Source organism: Anas platyrhynchos, chromosome Z (genome assembly GCF_047663525.1).
Source record: "Anas platyrhynchos isolate ZD024472 breed Pekin duck chromosome Z, IASCAAS_PekinDuck_T2T, whole genome shotgun sequence".
Taxonomy (NCBI): Eukaryota; Metazoa; Chordata; class Aves; order Anseriformes; family Anatidae; genus Anas; species Anas platyrhynchos.
The window spans coordinates 28,865,548-28,889,465 of NC_092621.1; the positions used below are offsets into that span (position 1 = coordinate 28,865,548).

The 23,918-nt window shown below is 35.3% G+C and overlaps 1 protein-coding gene across 7 annotated transcripts in view; it reads left to right on the forward strand.

The window, feature by feature from the left end:
- Positions 1-23,918, forward strand: part of SMARCA2 (SWI/SNF related BAF chromatin remodeling complex subunit ATPase 2) — a 120,238-nt gene that overhangs the window by 45,803 nt on the left and 50,517 nt on the right. For all 7 annotated transcript variants that reach the window (XM_038169745.2, XM_038169747.2, XM_038169748.2 and 4 more), the window contains 13 exons: positions 1,215-1,345; positions 1,549-1,609; positions 4,444-4,544; positions 4,889-5,036; positions 8,280-8,443; positions 10,188-10,254; positions 10,810-10,920; positions 12,260-12,502; positions 12,804-12,917; positions 14,874-14,981; positions 17,511-17,597; positions 18,497-18,543; positions 21,806-21,972. In XM_038169745.2, coding sequence (XP_038025673.1) covers positions 1,215-1,345; positions 1,549-1,609; positions 4,444-4,544; positions 4,889-5,036; positions 8,280-8,443; positions 10,188-10,254; positions 10,810-10,920; positions 12,260-12,502; positions 12,804-12,917; positions 14,874-14,981; positions 17,511-17,597; positions 18,497-18,543; positions 21,806-21,972 — 1,549 coding nt within the window. The remainder of the gene's footprint in view (positions 1-1,214; positions 1,346-1,548; positions 1,610-4,443; positions 4,545-4,888; positions 5,037-8,279; positions 8,444-10,187; positions 10,255-10,809; positions 10,921-12,259; positions 12,503-12,803; positions 12,918-14,873; positions 14,982-17,510; positions 17,598-18,496; positions 18,544-21,805; positions 21,973-23,918) is intronic.

Below are 23,918 nucleotides of genomic sequence, written 5' to 3' on the forward strand. Positions count from 1 at the left end.
TAGAATGGTTTGGGTTGAAAGGGACCTTAAAGATCATCTCATTCCAACCCCCCTGCTGTTGGCAGGCACACTTTCCACCTGGCCAGGTTGCTCAAAGCCCCATCCAACCTGGGTTTGAACACTTCCAGGAATAGGGCATCCACAGCTTCTCTCGGCAACCTATTCCAGTGCATCACTGCCCCAGTATTATGATGGCTTAAGATTTGAATGTTCTTTCTTACTCAGGCAAATAAAATGAATACCTTTTCTGTATAATTCTTTGCATAAGATTTTTTTGTGGTAACCCAACATATTCTGTCTCAGAGCTATTCTGTTAAAATGGAAAAGAAAAACAGCACTATTTTTATATAAATATTTCAGAATGTTGTGTTATTTTACTTTTCATCTTTTTTTGTTCTTTCAATTGACATTTTTTCTGATGTTAAATAGCTATGGCAAAATCCTTTAATATAGTTTGAAATTGTAGAAGGAAAATACATGTAACATTGTTATAACTTCTGGAATTTGTGGAAAGGAGGCAGGTTTTACACTCAGTCACTTTTGTATAACCAGATTTTTTTTTCATGTTCATATAAATTAGGAAAGGATGCTTCAGTAGAAGCAATAGTAGAAAGCAAAGAATTTTTAAAGTAGAAATTCTGTGATTAAATAAGGAAATTAAAAAAAAAAAATAGGCTCATCTGTATTTGGATATGTTAGATCACTGTAATTAGTTAAATGACTTCTGATTGCAGATGCTTTATGGGCATAATTGAAGAAGTCAGAACACCAAATCTTTTAATTAGATCTTCTTTACCTAAAAAGTTTCTGAAATTGTTACATCCTTATCTCTTCATATAGGAGAATAGTCTATAAAGTTGATGTATGTTTTTTGTTGCAGATGTCTGTTGGTATAAACAACTGGAATTAAACAACTGTACAGATACATACCTTGTGTTTTTTTATAAAAATCAGCAGTTTTTGTTCAACTTTGCTCTTCTACATTTATTTGGAATATTTTGTTATATTTGTGTATGTCACATAAAGATAATTTGCACACAAAAATACTGTGAGTCAGTGTGGATTGGTAGCCATATGGGAAGCTGTGTCTTCTCATGAAACTCTGATGCTTGTACGGATTTGTAATTTTGAAGATGCTATTTTGTCTTGTCATTATGCGTGACAAGGATGAAATTTAGTTGCCTTATGGTGTGAAATTTTGTTTGAATTCTTAGCCCATAGATGAGAGCAGTCAGATGAGTGACCTTCCAGTCAAAGTGACTCACACTGAAACAGGCAAAGTTCTTCTTGGACCAGAAGCACCAAAAGCAAGTCAACTGGATGCGTGGCTGGAAATGAACCCTGGGTAAGTAGTTAGTGTACAAATGGACTATTTCTTCCAATTTGCTTTTGTATTTTTTCATGGGCTTGTCCTAGTTACTCTTTTTTCTCTTTTTGCCTTTCCATTCTCATTTTAATTTACTATATGTAAGCTGAGTAGGACATTTACTGAATCTAATCCCTCATCCTTTTATTATCTGTAATCCATATTCTGTGTGCTCTTTACAGCTATGAAGTTGCTCCCAGGTCAGACAGTGAAGATGAAAGTGGTTCTGAATATGAAGAGGAGGTACGTGTCTTTAAATACACATATATAGATAGATAGTGACAAGTAATGCAGTAAAAAACAGGCTCATATCCCATATGATATTTTCTTCCTGTTTCGTAAGGAAGGAAGGGAAGTTAATAACATGTGTCCATTTGTTTTAAGAATAATACAAACAGGAAAGATAACTGGATTTGTAACTGCATTCAGTTCATAAAAGTTGTCCTTCATATATGCTGCAAATGCCTAACTGGAAACTGGGGAGAGGAAAGGGAAATAGTTTACTCTGATTATTAATAATCTTGACTCAGAGTATAAGCAAGTTCCTGTTTTAAAATGTATAGTAGAAAAAGCTGTGTGGGGGTTTTGTGCTGAATAAAGTTAACATCTTTAATGTTCATATTTTGGAGGTTTTATTGGCAATTCCAACTAACATAGTTATTTATATATTATATTCTTTAAGAAGTCAGAGATTTAGGTTCAGATAGTTCAAACTAAGTATATTTGATTCAGTACTTTAGTGGTGAATTAAATACTACTGTTACAAAATTTTGGAAAAAAAAACAAAACAAAACAAAACAAAAAAAAACACAAAAAAAACAACAAACCCTTAGGCTTAACATTAAGACATACGAAGATCCTGACCCTGAAGGGTCTGTTGTGATCCAAAAGGTGTGGGGAGGGATTTGTAGCTGACCTACAGGTGTATATGAATCGCAACAGTGACCATGCTACATGAGGACAGGAGGCTTTGTTTACTAATGATTCCTCATTACTCTAGCTCATTACTCCAACCAACTCTAGCAAGAATACCGTGATTAATAAGGCAAATATAAATATGTGTGTGTGTGGATAAAAAAACTGTTAGATATAACAAATATTAAGGATATTGTGCCAGTTAATAGTAGCAGCAATTAGAGGCAGTAGGCACTTTGAGGTAGGAAAATCAATACGATAGCAACAGATATGGCTTGGTGATAATTACAGTTTCAACAAACATATTAATAATACTGTGGAAGTGAAAGTATTAATGGGTTACAAACTTAGTAATATTATAACAGCAAATAGACTTATGGTAGGTTATATTTATCACTACTGTACTGCATTCAAGTTCATAAAATTGCTGGTATCAAGCAAATCAAACAGAATCCAGAAGTGTGCAGGGGAATCTAACTGATCTGAGAGGAGACTGAGCACTCCCAGGAATGGTCCCAGAAGGGCAACCAAAGCAACAGTCTCACTTTGAGTCTCACTTTGAAGTTGGTCTGTTTTGTGAGGTGTGGAGTGCCACAGAGTTCAGGTGTTGATATCGGGGAGTCACAGAGTTAATCAGACTTCTAGTGAAGCTTCAGCCTCTTTGAAGAGGGAAGAGAAACTAAAGCAAACAATAGAGAGAAAGGAGTACATGCAGCATGGGAAGATTCTCAGATGGAGAAGCTCTGTCTTGAGTAAAAATCAGGCTCTGGTTTTTCATTTTCTCATTGAAACACAAGAGGGCGTAGGACACCACCACTTTGGTGACTAAATAGGTGCTGTTAATTTTAGTTTTCTTTGTGAGACTGGCAATGATAATGTTTATTATTTTCCTTTAAACAAAAAATTTGTTTTTCATATTGATCCTACTTTCTTAGGTGATAAGTTGCGCTTTATTTATTGTTCCATTTTATCAGTGGTATCTTCAGGATGCCTCTGGTATTATGTATTCAGCCACACTTAAGTGATGCCCTTGGTTCCCAGGCTAAGTTCCCAGACTGAAGGCCAAGTTCTCAGGCCTGGTTTCCAGGCTGAGTTTTTAGGCTGGCATTCATTTTATCTTGTTTGTGTTGAGCAGTTATTCTATGTCAAAATCCTTCTCGCTGCAGTCAAGTTACCTCCGTGACTGCTTCCATCAGGATCGTAACACTAGATACTGTGCATATTCAATGCCAATGCTTGCACAGCATTTTTCAGACAACTTTCTAAAGTAGAGAAAACTGGGAAGTAGAGAAGGACCATGTTCAGTTAACAGGGTAATGGTAGAGCTATAATTTGGATCTTGTAAGTCTAAGAGTATTTACAGTAGTAGACCAAATAGACACTGAAACTGATTGGGCTATCTGATGTTAAGAACATATATATGTCTTTGTAGGACTAATTACTGTTAATGTAATTTTATAAGACTCTGTCTAGTAAGATAGGAGGTGAGAGCAGGAGGTGAGAGCCTGATACCTGTCAGATTTGGGTGACACCATGTGATGTCCTAGGAGGAATGTCAAAAAGAAACGTGCCCTCATTTTTAGCACAGACTCTTTAGCAACGATGTTGTTTATAGTTAGGGAAATTGTTTTCAAAAGAATACACTTAACCTCAGAACACTGTTTTGTTCAGTTTAATTTCTGAGAATTCAAGTTGCTGGTTATCCATTGCAACTATAGGCAGAGGGCAAATTAAATGACGATAAAAGTACAATTTGTTTTTAATTAAAATTGAAAAGCCTACCACAGCAGTACTTTCCACTTTTTTTAAGCTGTAATAAATTAGCATAAATCTGGAATACAATATAAAAATATAAATGGTTTGGAATCTACTCCGTTAGTAGGGTAGACAGAAGGCTTTTTAAAATAAAATGATTAAAGTGGAAATTAATTTTCATTTCAGAGTATTGTGACTTCGTGTTGATTAATGTGTCAAAAATTAATATCTTTTATGCCACAGTGCAATTCTGTTGTAGCATAGGTGTAAGGTGAACTTCATGATTAAAGTTCCTGTGATAGGGCATTGACCAATGAAAGCTACCACTTTGTGAATGCCCACTGAAGGTATGAATTACGAAGATAATTGCACTCACTCACACCTTTTTATTTTTCTGTCTGCTGTAGGATGATGAGGAAGAATCCAGTAGGTTAGAAGCAGATGAGAAGATACTTCTGGATCCTAACAGTGAGGAAGTTTCTGAGAAAGATGCTAAGCAAATCATTGAGTGAGTGTTCTTTAGCTGCTGCTTTTTTTACGTGCTTTTTTGTTATGAATTCTGATTTCTTAGAAGGGGTTTCCCCAAGAATAGCTTGCTGTAGATTACAGTGAGTTGTAGTTGCTTGTCTGACAAGAACATCTGCAGAAGATGGAATGTAATCATTTGGTATTAATTGTATGCTCCTAAAAAAACACCTGCCACATACCATACAGTGTACTTGACAAAGTTTGGGATTTGCACTGTTTCTTTACCCATACATCTGTGAGCTATGGTCAAAAAAACTGTCTGGCAGTTTGGTTTTGGTTTGTTTGTTTGTGGGAATTTACTTTAGCTCTTTGTCTGCTTTCCAGGACAGCCAAACAAGATGTGGATGATGAATATAGTATGCAATATAGTGCTAGAGGGTCTCAATCCTACTACACTGTTGCACATGCGATCACAGAAAGGGTGGAAAAGCAGTCTTCTTTTCTCATTAATGGCACATTAAAACATTATCAGGTGAGAAATTGAAACATTAGTGTTTAAAATTTGTGGTGTGCTAGATATATTTCAATATAATATTTCAGGTGAAAAAATAAAAAATTGTTAAGGAGCACAAGAATTCAATTAGGTTAGAAATTGGGAATCATGTGGGCAGAGAAATGGTAGTTACCTATCATAGATAATGTTTTATGCATAGCGCTCGAATAATAATACAACATTATGCATGTAACATTGTAACTTTTTTTCATTGTAGACCAACAGTTTTGGCTTTGTTATTCTTATTGACCTAGAGTTTCAGTTCTTCTTACTGTTTTTGTCTCTGGTAGTTTAATAATAATTTTCTTCTTTTAATATTTAAAACTTCAGGATTTAATCTTTTAATTAAAATCCCAATATTTCAATTGTAATTGTAATGCACTGATGCATTACAATTTGGAAACAAGGAAAACATTTACTATGGAGGATGGTCTCACATACTCTTTACAGTCATTCAGTGGATTTAATAACTAAGAATTTCTGTTCTGACATAAGCTAAATTCATGTACAATTGAAAATGTCCTTGACAGGTGTTTTCAGCAGTTCTGATATTGCGTAGTTTTCTAGGAAGTTCCAGCAACACTCGCATCTTTTATGCAGTCAGGCCACTATATTTGTATATCCACATAAAACAAAAAGTAGTACTTATTCACCAAAGTGTCATAAAGATATGTATCTATTTGTACTTGCAAAGAACTAGAAGGAAGACTGTTTCCTAAGTGTGCAGAGTATTATGATTACAGTCCCTGCTTCCTGTGGTTCTCAGCACTGCCATCAATGCAGTAGCTTGTTTAAGCTAATTAAAATTCAAGTGTTAAGCTGGTTCTCTATTATTGAATCAGTTCAGTATTCCTATATTGAGCTCCTCACAGTGGCACATGGTGGGAGAACAAGCTACAGTGAACATAAGCTGAAACAAGAGGGTTCAGATTGGTTATACAGTGAAACATCTTCCCTGCAAGGACAGCAGAGTAGTGGAGTGGGGTTTCAGAGAGGTTTATCTCCATCCTAGAAGGTTTTCAGTCTTAGACCAGATGAAGCCCAGAGCAACATGGTTGAAACTACTTTGGGCAGGGGATTGACGTAGTGAGACTGAATTATCGCATGGTCCTATTTGTTCATAGCAAAACTCCCCCTGAATTTAAATTCTTTGAATTCTTAGCACTTCTAGCTCTCTTGCTTTGAGCTCTCACCTAAAGAGGAAGTTGTCATTCAGTGACTGATTTTGAAAATGCTGGGTTAAATAACCTTTCTGGCACCATTGAGGAGATCTGTTACTAAGACAAGATCTAACCATTCAGAGAAATATGGCACTTTCTCAGCTCTGAGACTTTCTTTATTTTTGCTGCTTCATTGTCAATATGTTGTCTAGCCTTTGCACCAAATGAAGTAGTAATTCAACAGTTGCATTCAGCAGCCTTGTTTACTGCATAATCCTGATTGATTGTGTGGCAAGGTTTATTTGGTGCAATAAATGAAGTCAGTGTATAACAATACTAATGCGATGTCTGTATTGGCTTAAAATGCCCATGGACAGGATTGTGACACTTCTTATACTTCCTAAATTCTAATTATTTACAGAAATGTTATTAATTTATGCAGATCTGTGTACAGTTTTCGTGTGTGTTACAGAGCAAAAAGTGTAGAGTCAGACATACTCACAGGGATTACCAATTAGAGCAGGTCCTTCAGCTGCTTAATGTGATATCTAGCAATTGAATCAGGAGTTTTGTTCTTCCTAGTGTGTTTTCTTTACAGTGATTGCTACCACTAGAAATAAGAGGCACACTCCTCCTAAGGAGCTTTATGGAAGGAGCATTGAGACTTGGCCTTGATTCTAGCAAGAATGTTCTGAAGGAGACTGTTTTGCAGCTGTCCCCTTGTCTCCCTGTACTTCTCTGTACTCTATATTTCATATGCATTTTCCTTCTTAACTATTTTTTCTGCTTTTCCGAGTTTCTTACTGTTAAGTTGGGTCTGATTGACTTTTCCAGATGTATCAGTGTATGTCAGTGGAGAAAGCTGAATGATACTGAAAGGACAGTGTCCTTATTCTCGTTTCTGAAGCTACTTTGTAAGGGAAGCATACAGTGGCAGAAAAAAATCTGTCAACTCTTGGTGTCTTGAGGTCAGTAAAAGTAGCTTCCAGAGAATTTAGTATCCAAATATATATCAAACAGCATGTACATAAAGCCAGTAAATCATCAACATTATTTTGAATACTTTCTTGCAGGGGCAACAGAAGGTTACTTCAAACATATATTGCTTTCTCCCTGAACTTTTTCAGAGACCATAATTTAGTTCTGTCATTATGTGTGAGACCCACTGAAAGTCTGGATCTTTGAAGCAGAAGCTTAGATTGCACTTCTATGAATGATGTATTAGTTACATACATGGAAGGCCATATGAGAAGGGAATAATCTGTGTCCGGAAATGCAGTACTGGGATTGTGCTTTCTAGCAGTACTCCTTAGAATGTAAAACTCTGTTATGTAGACATTTCTGAGCTATATTTCTCTGGCTTCTTTCCAGCTCTGGGATTGTGTATATAAGGCATAATTGAAGAAAAGGGGGCATTCTTTGACATGTGAAGTTACAGAGAGCAAACACTAAATGGACATGTACCACAAGAGGTTCAGAATAACAGTGATGCAGTTGGGAAGTCTGAGGTGGAACAAAATACAAGAAGAGACTTAAAATTAACTTAATTTTATTGCACAGACTCAGCAGATTTGGTTTTGGAAGATTTTTATTGAGGCAGACAAATGGTATTAAATATGCATAAAAAGTTAAAAATTTTGCAGTGCTGAAGCTGAAGGACAAACTTGCATAATGCTGTGTTTCTTCATCAGTCTTACATGTGAGCACCTATGTTGCTTTGTGTATAGTACAAAAAAACCTTTCTCCATATATAAAGTCTGACTTTATATTTTGAGCTTTACTGGTTCTGAACAGGAGTGGATGACTACTTTTTCTGTTACCAGAAATTACCTTGAAATCTTTTGTTGTTGCGTCTGTTGTTGTGGGGATTGAGGGGGTGGGTAAGTAGGGGAAGAGGAGACACAGGAAAGGAGTTAAGCTAGCCAGGGATTCCCATGCTTCTAAGTACTACTGAAGGAAATCCAGCATCTAAGTAGGCAGGTCATTAGAACCTTTACTTCTGTACTGTCAGTGTTAATTACTTGTATGGGTTTTATATAACACAAATGATTATTCATTTCAGCTCCAGGGACTGGAATGGATGGTTTCACTCTATAATAACAATCTGAATGGAATTTTAGCTGATGAAATGGGACTAGGAAAGACTATACAGACTATTGCACTCATCACTTACTTGATGGAGCACAAAAGACTCAATGGCCCCTATCTCATCATTGTTCCCCTTTCGTAAGTAGAGGATCTCATTCTGTTGTTATCACTGTAAGCATTGCAGATTGCTTTATTAGGAATATACAGTTGTTTTTAACATTACCACAAGTTGCGGTGGCACAGTAGGATTACACTGAGCATGTGTTCTGTACTTCCATTGATCATGTCTTCCCAGGTAATTGTCTAGCATTGGAAGGGTGACCAGATGGCTAATAAAAGCACCTTATTCCATTAGCTTTAATGTCTATTCTTTTGGTGAAATGTGTAGTGAATTTACTGTTAGTTACTCTTAAGCCACAGGGGGGGAATGTTTCTCCTTTAATAGTACATCTTTGCAGATCCCTGTTCTACTTGAATTGTGATATTACAAATCTGTTGCTTACTTAGTTCTTTAAACAGCTGCCACCCCACCAAATACTATGCAATCATGCTTTACTGATACAGGGTAATCTTTTAAGTACTGGATAGATAGCCCATTGTGTAGTCTTGATGTCTGATCCTCACACCTTGGTCAGCTGACCATATTATGACTGTCATGCCACCTCCTCTTCTTTTTCTGTAGCTTTCCCAGACACTGCTTGTTTTATAGATTTCTTCTAATGCATTTTCCTTTCCCAAAAAACCAAGGTGTGGCTTTCAGTGATCTGAAATACCGTGTTTCAAATAAGAACTGTCAGGCATCATAAAACAGATGTAGTATCTCACGGTTTGTTTGTTTTTCTTTGTGCACATGGTAAATGTCTTGATTTGTATAGAAGTTCCTTGGCCTTTTTGTTAAATAATTCATCTACCGATTTCTCAGAGCATGTAATGTGTGGAAGGATTGGCATATATTCATGGTCATCTCTTATGATTTCTTTTTGAGGTATCCTGTCTTCTCACTCTGCTGCAGTAGTAGCTAACTAGCATAAATACTACAGGTTTGCCTGAGTACAAAAGTATTTTGTGAGTACAAAAGATGAGTTTTAGTATAAGGAGAAACTCTATAACAAAGTTAAAAATAAAGGGAGAATATCATTAACATCTGCTTTCATGCAGGCACAGAAAAATTCAAATTTCTTTTAAGTATTCTGAAATGCTTTTATTCTGTGTTTCTAAAAGAAAGGAGCTGAAATTTATTTTCTGTAGACATCTTAAAAGCCTTCTTTCTCTGCCTTTTCCCTCCTCCAGATTAATAGTTGTTACTGTCATAGGTCCAGTAAATTTAAAAATAAATAAATAGATCTATTTTTGCAATATCATGCTGGCAGCTAGACTAGCTGTTTAAGAAGCTGTTTGTTGTGACCCTAAGGCAGAAATGAAGTGCAAAAACAGATCTGCATAGTTTCACTGGGTGGCGATAACATCATTAGAGTGGAAAACAGATGAATGCTATTGCCAACATCATCAAGCTATATATGCAAATTTGCAAACTCAGTTTGTGGGTCATAAGTGGCATAAAGTAATATGCAAATCTGTTTTCTGTTCAGGGATATCTTTTTGGCCTTAGTATGCTCAAGAATATGAATATTCCTGTAGAATACTATTCTGAATAGATTTTGAAGAGACTCCTGAATGAGATCAGAAACACAGCCTTCCCACTTTCTCTCGTTTCCTCTTCTCTTTGATGCATGTATTTTATTAGAGTGTACAAAGCTTTTTTGTTTTATTTCCTCTTAATTGTGTAGTTTGATTACATGGAATGTGTTGAAAGTTAAGCAACCACTCAGAAGAAATAATTTATTTTACAAATAAATTTTATAAATATTTTTTTTTATGGTAGGACGTTATCCAACTGGACATATGAATTTGACAAATGGGCCCCTTCTGTGGTTAAGATATCTTACAAGGTTTGATTTGCTTTTTATATGATTATAAAGTTGAAGGAATGAAAATACAGCCTATTTTCCCCTGCCTGTGCATGCATTTCTAAATTGCTTGCCAGTAAAATTTTGTCATATATATCATGTACTGAGCAGTAAGAGTTAACCATCCTAAGATGATGACTGTAATAAACTATAATTACTTTCAGATAGTGAAATGCAGAAGAAAATTGTTAATTATCACATTGCAAAGCTTCTAACGAGAGTAATACAAATGAGAAATACTTTACATCTTACACTTAGCTGACTACTTTGCTTTTTGGCTGCTGTAGTAATGGTTAAGACAAACAATTAGTAATAAGATGAGACTGCTAGCATATTTTCAGTCTCTCATAAACAAAGTCTTATAATCTAGCAGCCAGTTAGGGAAAGGACTCTGAAGAAGTCTGGAATGTATAAATGTATTGTTTGCAATGCTGTAGGATTACTAGTTCATGTGCTTTCTCTGTCTGCTAATTCATAAAAAGATGGATCTATTTACTTCAACAGAAGGACAAATAACTACTCTCTTTTCTCTTTTAGGGTACACCTGCGATGCGCCGTTCACTTGTTCCTCAGCTTCGAAGTGGAAAATTTAATGTTCTTTTAACTACTTATGAGTACATAATAAAGGACAAACATATCCTTGCTAAGGTAATAATCACTGTCTTTTAACAGCAGGACTTCTGAGATACATGTTTTTTCTGCTATGCACCACTTGAAGGTTTTTGTTTTATAGGGAATCCTGAGTTATTTCATCTTTCAGTAAAGTTAAAACACACTTCTCCATTCCTTTGTTTATACTCGATTTGTCAGTTACATTTTCTCCCTGTATTCACCAGGATTTTTCTGAATATGGTTAGGTTAGTAATTTTTTTGCTGTGTGACTTTATCAGTACTGTAGACCTGCCTGTCCTTGGAAAAATGCATTTTTTTTCTCCTCTCTGCTTAATATCACTTATTCTAATCTGCAGTGCTATGCTTGCTTTTTTCATTCTGTTTTTGATTTGAAGCTCACTCTTACTAGATCCTTTCCAGCCATGTGGTGCTTTTCCTCAGGTAGCTGATTATATGTATCATGATTTTGGTTTCCAGACTCTTCACTGCACGTTGTCGAGTTATTAAAGGCTCAAAACTGTCAATAAGGGTTTCTCCAATCTATGTATTTGAAAGCTGTAGTTGAGTGTCAGGCTGTTTCATGTACACACAGAGCAGACTAAGTTGGTATTCTGCCATGTACAGAAAACGTGGACTTACTGTCCCTTTGCTTTTCATTTTCACTTTGTTTCAATCTATTACTTAACTAGATAGATAAGCCATTTTTCTCTCTGATACAAAGGCAGTGCATTTTCTTACCATGATTCTGAACCCAGTTTGAGACTATAGAATTTTCCTTTACCTCTACCTTTAACTTGCCCTCCTTTGCTAAAAGATAGGAGGAACAGCACTGTGGCATTCTACCTGTCATGGAAAATGGCATCGGTTAGCATTTATGAAAGTACCAGAGGACCACAAACTGAGGCCTTCCTAGTCATATGGTTCATATGTTCATACATTCATATGGTTCATTGCTGTTGTTTTCAAGTACAGTTTTTTTGACTGAAAATGCTCGTGTCTGTTGTTCAAGGTTCTTGTTATGGTCAGATTTATTTGGAGATTTTGTAGTCTTTTTCCTCCTGCCTAAACCATATTCTGACCTTAAAGAGCCAGTCAACCTTAAACTCTTTCCCAGAAATGGGGGAAATTAGCTATTTACTGTTGCAATTCAAGTAAGAATTCATACATCAGTGTTGGGTTTAGCATACCTAGTGTATGTTCCTGTTTTTGCTTCTTTTGAGGCCACTGATGCTTCAATAATGATTGTGTTTTTCTTTTTACCTCATAAGTGAGAATGATAAATGTTGCAGGTTTGAAATATTTTTGGTCTACACATGTTGGAAGGAAATTGACTCTCTGACCTAGCTTTTCCTCTTCTCCTCATTTATTTTTTCAGATTCGATGGAAATATATGATAGTAGATGAAGGCCATCGAATGAAGAACCATCACTGCAAGCTGACTCAGGTCTTGAACACTCATTATGTGGCCCCTAGGCGAATACTGCTGACTGGGACTCCATTACAGAACAAATTGCCTGAACTGTGGGCTCTTCTCAATTTCCTACTCCCAACTATTTTCAAGAGTTGTAGCACCTTTGAACAGTGGTTCAACGCTCCATTTGCCATGACTGGAGAAAGGGTACTGTGGCAGTTTTTTGGTTTTATTTTTTAACATCAGAAACAAAACACTTTGAAAACAAAATGGAGCTTATACAGAAGCAGTAGTGCTTGAACTCTCTCTGATACTTAGGGAATTAACATTAACTAAAAGCCACCTTTTATAATGCCAGAAAAAAATAATATTGAGTATCTCTTTTTGGCTCTGAGTGAGTTTGATTGTAACATACAAGTAATTACTGCACATACTCACCTTTCATGTGAGACAAGACATTACTTAATATACTGAGTTGTCTTGTAGTGACTTTTATAAACTTCTGTAGGTGGATTTAAATGAGGAAGAAACTATTCTGATCATCCGTCGTCTCCACAAAGTACTCCGACCCTTCTTGCTGAGAAGACTGAAGAAAGAGGTTGAGTCTCAACTACCAGAAAAGGTTTGCAATGAGAGGAGTTGTGGAAGGGCTTTAGTACTTTTTCTAAGCGTTAAGTAATGTTTCTTTTTCAGATTTACTTTACAGAAGACTTTACTAGCATGTATTATTACTGTGGTTTGTTTATAACTTCTTGCAAAGAAAGCTCGCACCTGAGAAATCCTGAATACCTGAAGTTTCTGCATTCTCAGGCTTCATCCTTATTCTTACAGCTTTAATTCTAGTTGTAGTTATCCATGGTTTATATAAGGCCTGCTACTTATTTCCGTAGGAATTGGTTTCAAATTGTAAATGAGTTGACCATACAATGAGAATTAGATCCTGTCCTGTCTATTCCCCTCTTCCTTTCCTACACCTTTCCCCCCAGCTGTGTAGAACCTTTTCCTCTCAACTATTTCACAGAAATCCCTAAAGGATTTCTGGACATTATTAAGCAGGCATAATTTAATCCTAAATTAATATTCCAGGAGTTTTTTGTTCTGTGAAGTGGCTTGTTAATATTGCACAAGTTTTTGTTTATTTTTTCAATTCTCAGTATTTAACGTTGTGACTCGGAAGGTAAAACTCTCTGATTTAAAAGATCATTATATGTGGGCAATGCCTTACCATGTCTTCCTCTGTAATCTTATATCAACTTTTCCTTTCACCCTTCCCAAAATGACAACAGCAACTAAATTAAAAAAAAAAAAAAAAGTAAATTTTAAGGTGAGATAGGAAAAATTTGTTTCTAAAGTCTGCTGTGTTAACACCATACTAAAAATAAAATTTTTGTGTGGTGTGTTTTGAGTTGACTACCACTGGCTGAATGAACAAATAACTCTGTACAGATTATCAGTGACAGTAATTAAAGGAAAAGCTTATATTCAAATTCTTTCTTATCTTCGGAGTATTGTGAACACTTCTGTTGTGAGTTTCTGTTCCGTCAACTGTCAGATGCTCAGTATCCTCTTATGGAATATGTTTTTGAGAATGAAATATAAATTGAAAAATTTTAAGTTAGTTTAGAAATACTACTGAAAATGTTAGTTCTATTCTGATTTCTGCCAGTTAAAGCCACTGTATTTAATAAATCCATTATTAGGCATTGGGGATTTAGGAGTTAGGAGTTGCATACAGATTGGTACTCAGTGCTCTTCTATGAGTTGATCCTCTTGTCCTTTTGAGATGAAAATAATATGATAATTTTTATTCTGTTTATTAATTATTAGGCACTTTACTCTTTTAATAATCCCTTATAAGATATCTAGCCATTAATCTAGCTTTATTTTGTGATTTTTTTTTTTTGTGTCACTTATTAAAAATGTAACTAAAATCTGGAAATTGGCTAATATAAAAAATGGGTTAAATTAGGGTATGAAATCCTGTGTTATTGTATTTAAGGATAGTATGCAGTCAAAACTTGCTTTAGTATGGATAGGAAACTAAACTGATTATGGGGATCATACACTGTTTCATTAATTCCATGTATTTTTAGTTGATATGGAGAAAATATTTCTGCTCGTTTCGGCAAGCATAATGCTAGATAAGCAGTGTAAGGTATACTTAGTCTTACTGGCTAGGTGAACAGTGATGATGTTTTTATTATGCTGTGCAGACATAATACTGTACACAGGCTATTAAACCTACATTTTTTTTAACTACATGTTAAACATTAAAATGAAATTCATTAAAAATATTTTTAATCGTTAAAATTACAGAATGAGAAACAAATGTTTGGCAATTATACAGTTATATTTTTAGAATCCACCTGTCTAATAATTGTGACTCTCATAGAGAAACTTTTGAGATACTTATTGCTATGCTTGCACTTGAATTGCTGCTCACTGAAATCAAAGGTGCTGTTAGGTTATCGATAAGAGTAATAGTTTTTTGTTTTGTGTTTTAGGATGACAAGAACCTGCAGTTAGATCCTGCTAATGTTATTATGTCAGTGTATTTCTGTACTGTTTTTTACACTAGGTGGAATATGTGATCAAATGTGATATGTCAGCTCTTCAGAAGATCCTGTACCGTCACATGCAAGCCAAGGGAATCCTTCTTACAGATGGTTCTGAGAAAGACAAGAAGGTACAAAAGAAAGACTAAATAGAACAAATCGGAAACAATGTATTAAAGTTACATGCTAACTGTATGATTTCTGTTTCATAAAATTAGTATGTAAGCTCTTACTACATATACCTCTCATGGGAAATAAAATCTGTATCAGACGTGCCTGTTTGAAAAGACTTCAGCTTTTATTCTCTATTCACGTGGAAAAATACTACTTGTATTCACTGTACATAGTATACTACTAGACATTTCTGCAAATAGATGATATTTGAAAAAACAAACAAACCAAACAAACAGCACTTCCCTTGGCTGAGTTTAATCAAATAAGTTATCTGAATAATTGCAACTGTGGCAGCACTGGCTACAGGAGGTTATTCATCTTATCTTCCAGAACTATTAGTTAAGTATAAACCTTGTTTTGGCTAGCCAAGGCTTTATGCCTGCATTTGTACTTAATTAATCTGTTAATAAAAAAGTTTTTAAGAGAACAGTAGGATTCAAAGTCATATAATTGGATATTAGAATACATATTAATACATTCATTATGCCATCATTAGTCTTGACCCAGTTAATATAGAGGAAACAGGTTGCCATCCATTGGTTTATGTGTGTATATAAAATACGGTATAATAAATGTGAAATACATTGAATTCACCATGAGAGTTCATAGATTAAGAGACAGTACAGAACAGCTTGAATGTAGATTTGTATTCATGCCAGGACCCTAATAGGCCCCATTATGTGCATTTTACTGATACGTTGTGATCGCATACTATCTTTCCAGCATCCTTTTGCAGATGCATTTGTACAGTGGGTGGCATTTGGTATTTTATTTTACCTTGCTTGTTTGATGCAAATTGTTTACTCTGCAGTTGATTATTCAAATTCCAGACAAAGCTGGTACTTACTGTTGGATATTGGCATTGAAATCCGTAGTTTGAGTGCTTTGGAAACATTAATTTATGTTATTTTGTTGTATTTTAAATGAAATTTTGTAGTTTGATGTCTGTCCTTTTGTTCTACATATTTTAATTTTGCATCACGGTGTTCTATTTCTTTCATGTTCTGGTCTCTTTCCTTTCATTCTCCATTTCAGAGTCTTCCAATAATTTTTCTGTACATGCTTCTATACTGAGCTTTTTGTTCATTCATTTCAGATTGCCTCTGCAGTTTTCTCAACAGCTCCCTCTCCTCCCTTTCACCTTCATTTTGTTTTCTTTTCTGTAACTGTTTCATTAGGCTGTGCTATCCATACTACTTGTTACCAGCAGAGGAAGGTGGTGCTTATGGAGTGCTCTTGGCTTCAGTTACTAAAGAACTAGCATTAGTAAAAAAGTCCCATCTTTCTGCAAATCCAGTCTGCACACAGTTCAGATTAGAGAGGATTCATAGAGTTGCAAAGCTCTAGAGGGAATAATTCTTAAAATACAAACTACATTTTGGAGCAAATTTGAGAGGAATTTCAGAAGAATAAAAGCGAGTTTAATATATTGGAGTGTCTCTTCGGATAAAAAATCCCTGCTCTTTTTGTTATGATTTTAGTTTTAGATTTAGAAGTTATGATTTTATTGTACTTTCCAGGGAAGAGTATTAGGAGTGTATAATATAATAGAACAGTGTACTTTTTCTGTATTAGCTAGTTTTATTTTATTTATATTAGTACATAATTTTACTCTCGAAAATTGCTAAATTGCTTTCATTGAGATTTTTTTTTTTTCAAATAAATCTGAATGAATTGTTCAGTAAGCTTGGAATATTGTGGTAAATTTGATTGCAGTTTCATAACATCACAGCAAATCAAAATAGCATCTGAAAGTGACTAATGTTTGGCAGTGTTGATGTAATATGATGATACCAAACGTGTCCAGCAGGTGCAACTAAGCTGCAGCTGTACAGCTTAGTCTAGTACCTAGTAATACTTTAGTGTTGTTCAGAGGGCATTGTGTCTTATGGCTGAATTGAGTATTGTCTGAATTCAGTCCTGCTTCTGAAAAGGATTTGCTATGGAGTAGGTTTTGAAAATACAGTTGGTAAAATATCGGGATGTCTCATGTAGTGTGCTTACCTAGCCTTTTCACTATGTCTTGCCTTGAATTTTGACTTGTCTTGGAAAGAGAATCACATCGTGACTCTCTTTAACCTGATAAGGTTAAAGATAGAAAAGGAGACACTGTAGAACTGAAAAGCATCCAGCTAGTACTGTTTTCTGCTAGGAGGATTCAGACCCAAAGTAATTCATGTGGTTTCAAGTAGTATAAATAAGCAGTAAGCAGGACAGAAGATGTGCTGCTTCTTACTGTGAATATGAGACAGAATGCATTTTGCATATTATTTCCAGGTCTTCCTTTTACACTTTGAAGTATCTTTATGATAGGTGAAATTTTACAGCAAGGTAACTAGCTTATAGTTTTTGTTGATATTTTTTTTCTGAAAATGATTTGGTGTTTGGGTTATAGGTAGAGGTATTTTTATACTTGAATCTAAAAATATCTTTTAAAAACGAGGAAATTAGATTCATCACTTGATTTGCCTTGTTTATCCCCATAGGGAAAAGGTGGTGCAAAAACTCTAATGAACACTATCATGCAACTGAGAAAGATATGCAATCACCCATATATGTTTCAACACATTGAGGTAAGATTGCCAGGTTTGATTTTGAGAGTTGTTTTTATTCAGATAGGTAGTATAACAGAAAACTTCTGTTGGAGCTTCTGTGCGTGGGAGGGAGCAACTCTATCCTTGTTGTTTGTGCTGGAGTTCATTGTATTTAGGAAGAAATGGATGAACCACCAGCTTTTTATTGGCAATCTAAAGTCCAGTCTTAAAGTATTTAGTCTTTTGGTGGTGCTGTTTTAAAATGTGACTTTTTATATGAATTAAAGACATTCCAGAGCAACTTAACCTCTACTTAGACTTAATTTACAACATAGAGATACTAGTTCAAAATGCCAAGTGGTAGGATCTTTAAAACTAGCAGACTGCTGATCTCTTACCATGTTTGCCAAAATTGTCCTATTTCCACCTTGTTTTTTTGGTATAGCGTCTACTATACTAGTAGAGCTGTACTAGTATATAGCATCTCTCAGTAGGACCCAAACTACATAAATTTGTTTATGTATATATAGAAAGTGTCATAAATATCTGATGTGGAGCTACGTTTGTATCTAAATGAACAAGTACCTATGATGTTGTAGTTCTTACTGTTTGTTCTTCTGGATACTAATTTATGAAATTGAGTAATTTGAAAATCGCTCTTCAGGTAATTACAGTAGAATGTTTATAATTTATAGTATCTGTAATCTGGTAAGATATATGCTGACAGAAATTACTCCTGCAGACCATGAATTTCAAATAATAGCAGTACAGGAAAACATTAAGGAGAGGACTAGTGCTACAGGGTGTATTCTAAGAGTATGACCATAATGGAAATGAAACACCAACATACATGTATTTAATTTAATTGAAATAAGGATGCTTAATTTTGGTTTCTGATGGAGTCTGTAATAATCTGTTCAATGTTTTTAACTCTGCAGGAGTCCTTTGCTGAACATTTAGGCTACTCAAATGGTGTCATCAATGGGTAACTCTCTTCTTTTTCCTTCTTTTTCATATATGATGTACTGGAACCACTACATCACATCCTTGTTCTAGAAGATACATGCTAACAAATTTAAGTGGTTTCTAAATTAAATCAGTCATAGAAATACTGTTATTAAGAAGACTCCTAATCAACATAAAGCTATCTCCATAGTATTCCCTCCCTCCCCAAGAGGATGTTCTCGCTTGAAGAGTTATTTCCTCTCTGAATTAGCAATTAAACATTTTTATTGGTTTTCAGTGGTAATGAGGATTTTTCCTTTGAATAATGCTGGATCTGTGCTCTGTCACTAATTTCTGAACAAGAAAGTTGTTTCTCTGACTAATGTCAAGGAGTCTTGTATCATAAAGAGAAGCATTCACCTTAAACAGATAATGGTAATAGGAACCTGAAGATGAATAGGAACCTAAAGACTGTCTTTAACATCAGACAGGATCCTTCTCTTCCATTAAATTCCATTTCTTGGAGTTGGATTATACATGTCAGAAATATTTCTGGTTCTATAGAAAGTGTATTTTGTATTGTGTCAAGGGCCTTTTTAATACTAATCTATATGTCCAAGAGGATCTGTCTAGAAGTTCTTACATGCTTGACTGGATGTCTAAATAGCTGTACAGCTACTTTGTCCCTTTTCTTATATAAGGCCAGCTACAACTCTCCCGTCATTCTGCTAATCCAGGCTAAAAAGTAGAATTTGAAAGATGAATGTCCAAACATTTACTGTATGCCACAGAGTAAAACTGAAATCTTTCCAAAGTCTTTGTGCTGCTTCTGAACTACTGTGTTTCTCATGTGTCATCTGATTACACCTATCTGCACAACTGAGACCTCTCCTGTGCAAAATTCTTTTATGATGGATTTCACATGTGCCAACTTGTATCATTTGTTCATACTGAAGCATAACTAAAGTTTAGTGGTCAAAAATAATTTATATTAAATATAATTTGTACAATTCTCATTATACTATTTTTAAGTAGTATTATTTACTATATATACTATTACTATATTAGTAAATATTATTTACTATATATACTATTATTACTACCCCTTATACTATTATTAGTAAATATTATTTATTATACTAAATGGAAAATAGGATTTCAAATTTGGGGTATCAGCCTCTGAAGGATGAAAAGGAGTAGATGTTTTGTTTTGTGTATGTTGAGCATACTCACTGTGTTAGTCTGTATACACACTTTGTCAGACACAAGTGTAAAAATTCTAGCTCAGAAGCAGTTGTACAAAGAAAAAAATAGAGCATTAAGACTACTGGGAAGATAAGTGTCACCCATTGTCCTTCTTGTGGAGACAGAAGATTGCTGGATTAGGGTAGCATTGGCTAAGCAGATGATTGTTCTGAGGATTGCTTCCATCATTCTTCTAACCACATCCACATTTTACTGTTTTATTCCATGTCTACTGTGTCCATTTGAGGGCTGAGTCTCACTTGTCTATGCACATGGTAATGCAGAGCTTTTGAAATTTCAGAAAATAATTCAGAGTTAGCAGGATAATGTGGTATTTTCTCATTCTGAACAAAAGCAAAATTATATTATTCCTAAACTGAATTCAAATACATATCATTCTAAATTCTTCATAAAAACATTTCCCTTCAGCATTTCATCTCTCAAAGCTCAAGAGTGTTCTTAGCTCTTGACCTGCATGAAAAGGAAATTCCCTTTACTTAGTTAAAGATTCCCAGTAGAAATTAGTTGGTATCAGGATGTGCTACAGGAGAATTCTCCCTGATAATTGCAAGTTCTCAGTGTAATGGTCAAGCGTTTAATATTATGAAGAATGCTCATAGGTAGGTGACTTGCTGATCAGAGGCAAATGACAGCCTTATGATGTATGCAAATGACTTAGCATTTTCTCGGTAGTATGGACTTCAGTTTATGAAGAAACTTAAGGAGAATTCTTATCACATTATATTTTATGTCTGTATATAGGAAGGCAGAGGAGGCACAGGACGCATATCTAAGGCAAAGTATACCAGTACTAGAAGTGTTATGCAAGGATTTTATGACCCTCTATCCCTTTCAGGAGAACAGTCAGAGAAGATTGTAAACTGACATCTTCCCTTCTCCTTATTTTGAAACTACATGGATACCATCTGAAATTTATTGGAATGACTCTTCAGAGATATCATGTAGGATTTTCTCCTCTTCCATGTTCTTTTTGCCTCGTTCTTTTATCTCTTTACCATCTTTATTCCAAATTAAAGTAGCACTTCTTTCATTAGTTATTCAAAAGGAAAGAGACTGATTTTCTTGGCACTTCTTCATCCAACTGTCTGTAGATGGTTGCCTTTAAAGGAAGGGTGTGTATCTTCCACCTGACCTCGTTCTTATTCATACGGTAATGACACTTCTTGTATTGATTTCTTCACTAGTTCAGCAGACCACTTGGTTCCTAAATAGTTTTGTCTTTTGCTGAGTGCATACCTGTGTATGCAAATCAGAATGCTGCATATCTTGTGGACTTGAGTATATAGTTACTAATGATAAGTCGTATTTCTAGAGTACAGAGTCAAGATTAGAAAAAAACTTTTGTGAAATTTATTTTCATGAAGTATATCACTGTCATGATGATTTAGTTGTCCTCTTGACTTACTCATTTTCTTAGTTATGGCTTGTATTTAGGCAATAAGAGCATGTTTTGCAATTCGTAGTATAGAAGAGAAAAAGCAGTTAAAGCTACTAAACATCATGCAAGTCTGTTAAGGGTGCATGTTTGAAGCGTCAAACTTCTCCCATTATCTGTGTATATTAGTCCAGTTTGGAATGCATTGATTCCATGCACATAGTAGTTAAGTGGGAAGGGAGTTGTTTCCAACATACACCTGATGAGTGCAACTTGTAGGTGCCAAAAATGCCAACTGAAAGCAAAAATAGTAGGTGAATATCTTAACCGATACAAGACTTACCTTGCTGAGAAATAATTTTTGTTTTTTGGAACTGAATTCTGTTTTCACTATTTATCATAAAAGTAGATGTTCCACATGGTTGAAGGTCCACAAAGTTTATATAACTAAAGAAAAAATTCTTGTTTCCTTTCCGAACAACAATTCATGTAGGTGCTTATTTTTATTTTAATCAATGTAAACAATTTGAAAGAGAGAAAAGTGCTACTAGTCTCGTTTATCTTAAGTGAATGTCTCTGTTAAACTCCGACACGTTAATGACTAAAATTTGTCTGATTGCAGGCTCATTCTGGCATTTACTGTGCTTTTTCTCTTTAACAGAGCTGAACTTTATCGGGCCTCAGGGAAGTTTGAGCTACTTGATCGTATTCTACCAAAGTTACGAGCTACTAACCATCGAGTGCTTCTTTTCTGTCAAATGACATCACTCATGACCATTATGGAAGACTACTTCGCCTTTCGAAATTTTCTTTACCTGCGTCTCGATGGTAAGCTGAATGAAAACAGAGAATAAAGAAGTTAGGAGCTGGCATGCTTGATTAGTTTGGGTCATGAGACACCTGGGTTCTCTTCCTAGTATGCCAGTGGTGTAATGTAACTGTACAAAACTGCAAGCAGGTTCAAAAATGATTCAACAAATCCATGAAGGGAGTCTGCAAGGGTATTTGTCATGAAGATATGGCTACAGACCACTAAGCTACACTATACTAGAATTCTCCCTCTTACAGAGAAGATACTGAGCAGGGTGTTACTTTGCTTCTCTCAGTAGAACTGATCTTAAATATTTCTGTCTCCTTGTCTTTTTGACTGTTTTTTTCTTTGTTTGTTTGTTTGCTTGGTTTTCATCTGTTTAGCCTGCAAGCCATTAGACTGAGGGATTGTTTTGAAGAATGCTTGGGTCTGTTCCTGGCATGCAGATTTGTGGAGATCTGCAGTCCAAGGTCCCAATCAGTTTTCACTGCCTAAATTGCCTGAAAATATTCTCATGATGAGAGGTGTTAATGCCAATGTTCTGGCTAGATTCCGGTGAAATTAATTGATTGGTGCCTATTTAGAGTACCATTGTCGTTCTCCACAGGGTAGCAGAATTTGAATTTCAGGTAAAGTGGTACCTATAGATTTCTCTCTGAATTTCAGAGGAAGGTCAGCAGCCTCAATTATATCTCAACATGTGGATAAGCTTTATTACCTGTAAATGCAAAAAGGATTTAGAAACATAATGGAGGAATATCAAAAAGAAAATAACTAAGAATTGCAAGTCCTGTCTGAAACTTTAACCTATTTGAAAGAAGTTTCAATTTTGGCCGTCTTCCATGTTTTTGGTCTCTGTTTCACACTGACCTTCTTAAACATTAATTACTTTTTACTTAATGTATTTATCTCACGAACTATAGTTTTATACAGAACCAACAGCATTTATCAGAATTCCTTTTTTAATAGAAAAGGAATGATATAAGAAAAATATGAAAAACAGCATGAGTAAAATGAGAGTTTAAGGTCTTTTGACTGTTCTTGTTACAGCATTTTAAGTTGGCTCTTTGCTTTAGGCTTTACTTGGCAGAAAAATTATTGCTGGAAGTATTCTAGTCCTTTTCAAACATGACTAAGCATAAACTTAAAAAACTTATCTTCAAATGTAAATCAGGGTTATAAAACTAAACTTAAAAAACAAAAAACAAAAAACTAAAAATCAGGGTAATGAAACTAAGACACAAATGAACTCTCTTGGAACATCACAGAATGTCTTTGTCAAAACTGGCTGAAGTATATGGTAACATGCTAACAAAACCTTCATTGCATCTCTGACCTGAAGATGGTCTGATGCTTCCATTTAAGACAACTGAATTATAATACATTTAAAATGTTATATGTTACCATACATGATGTGTTTTAACATGGAGTCTTTCAAATGCTAGAACGTCAATAGCAATGCGCAGTTTCTTTTTCTAAGGTTTTGCAGGTAATTAATTAAATTGAATGAGATGAACACTTCTGTCATCTTTTCCAGTTTTATACCTTCCATACTGGAAACTAACATATATACGTAGATTCTATTTTCTTGGTGTTTTGTCACATAATGCGTTTTCTACCCGTCATGTACTTCTTAAAGAAATGGGTTTCTGTGGGCCAGCATTTCCGCTGTGTGACTGTAGTGGATTCTGCCATGATGGAGTTAACTTTCCTCATAACAGCCCATGTAGTGCTGTGTTTTTCATTTGTGGCTAGGCAGTGTTGATAACACACCAGCATTTTGGCTGCTGCTGAGGGGTGCTTGCACAGTGTCAAGGCTTTCTCTCCAAACTGCCCCTCCCACCCAGCAGGCTGGGGAGTGAGCAGGATATGGGGAGGGGACAGAGCCAGGACAGCTGACCCAAACTGACCAAAGGGATATTGTGCCATGTGACATAATGCTCAGCAATAAAAGCTGAGGGAA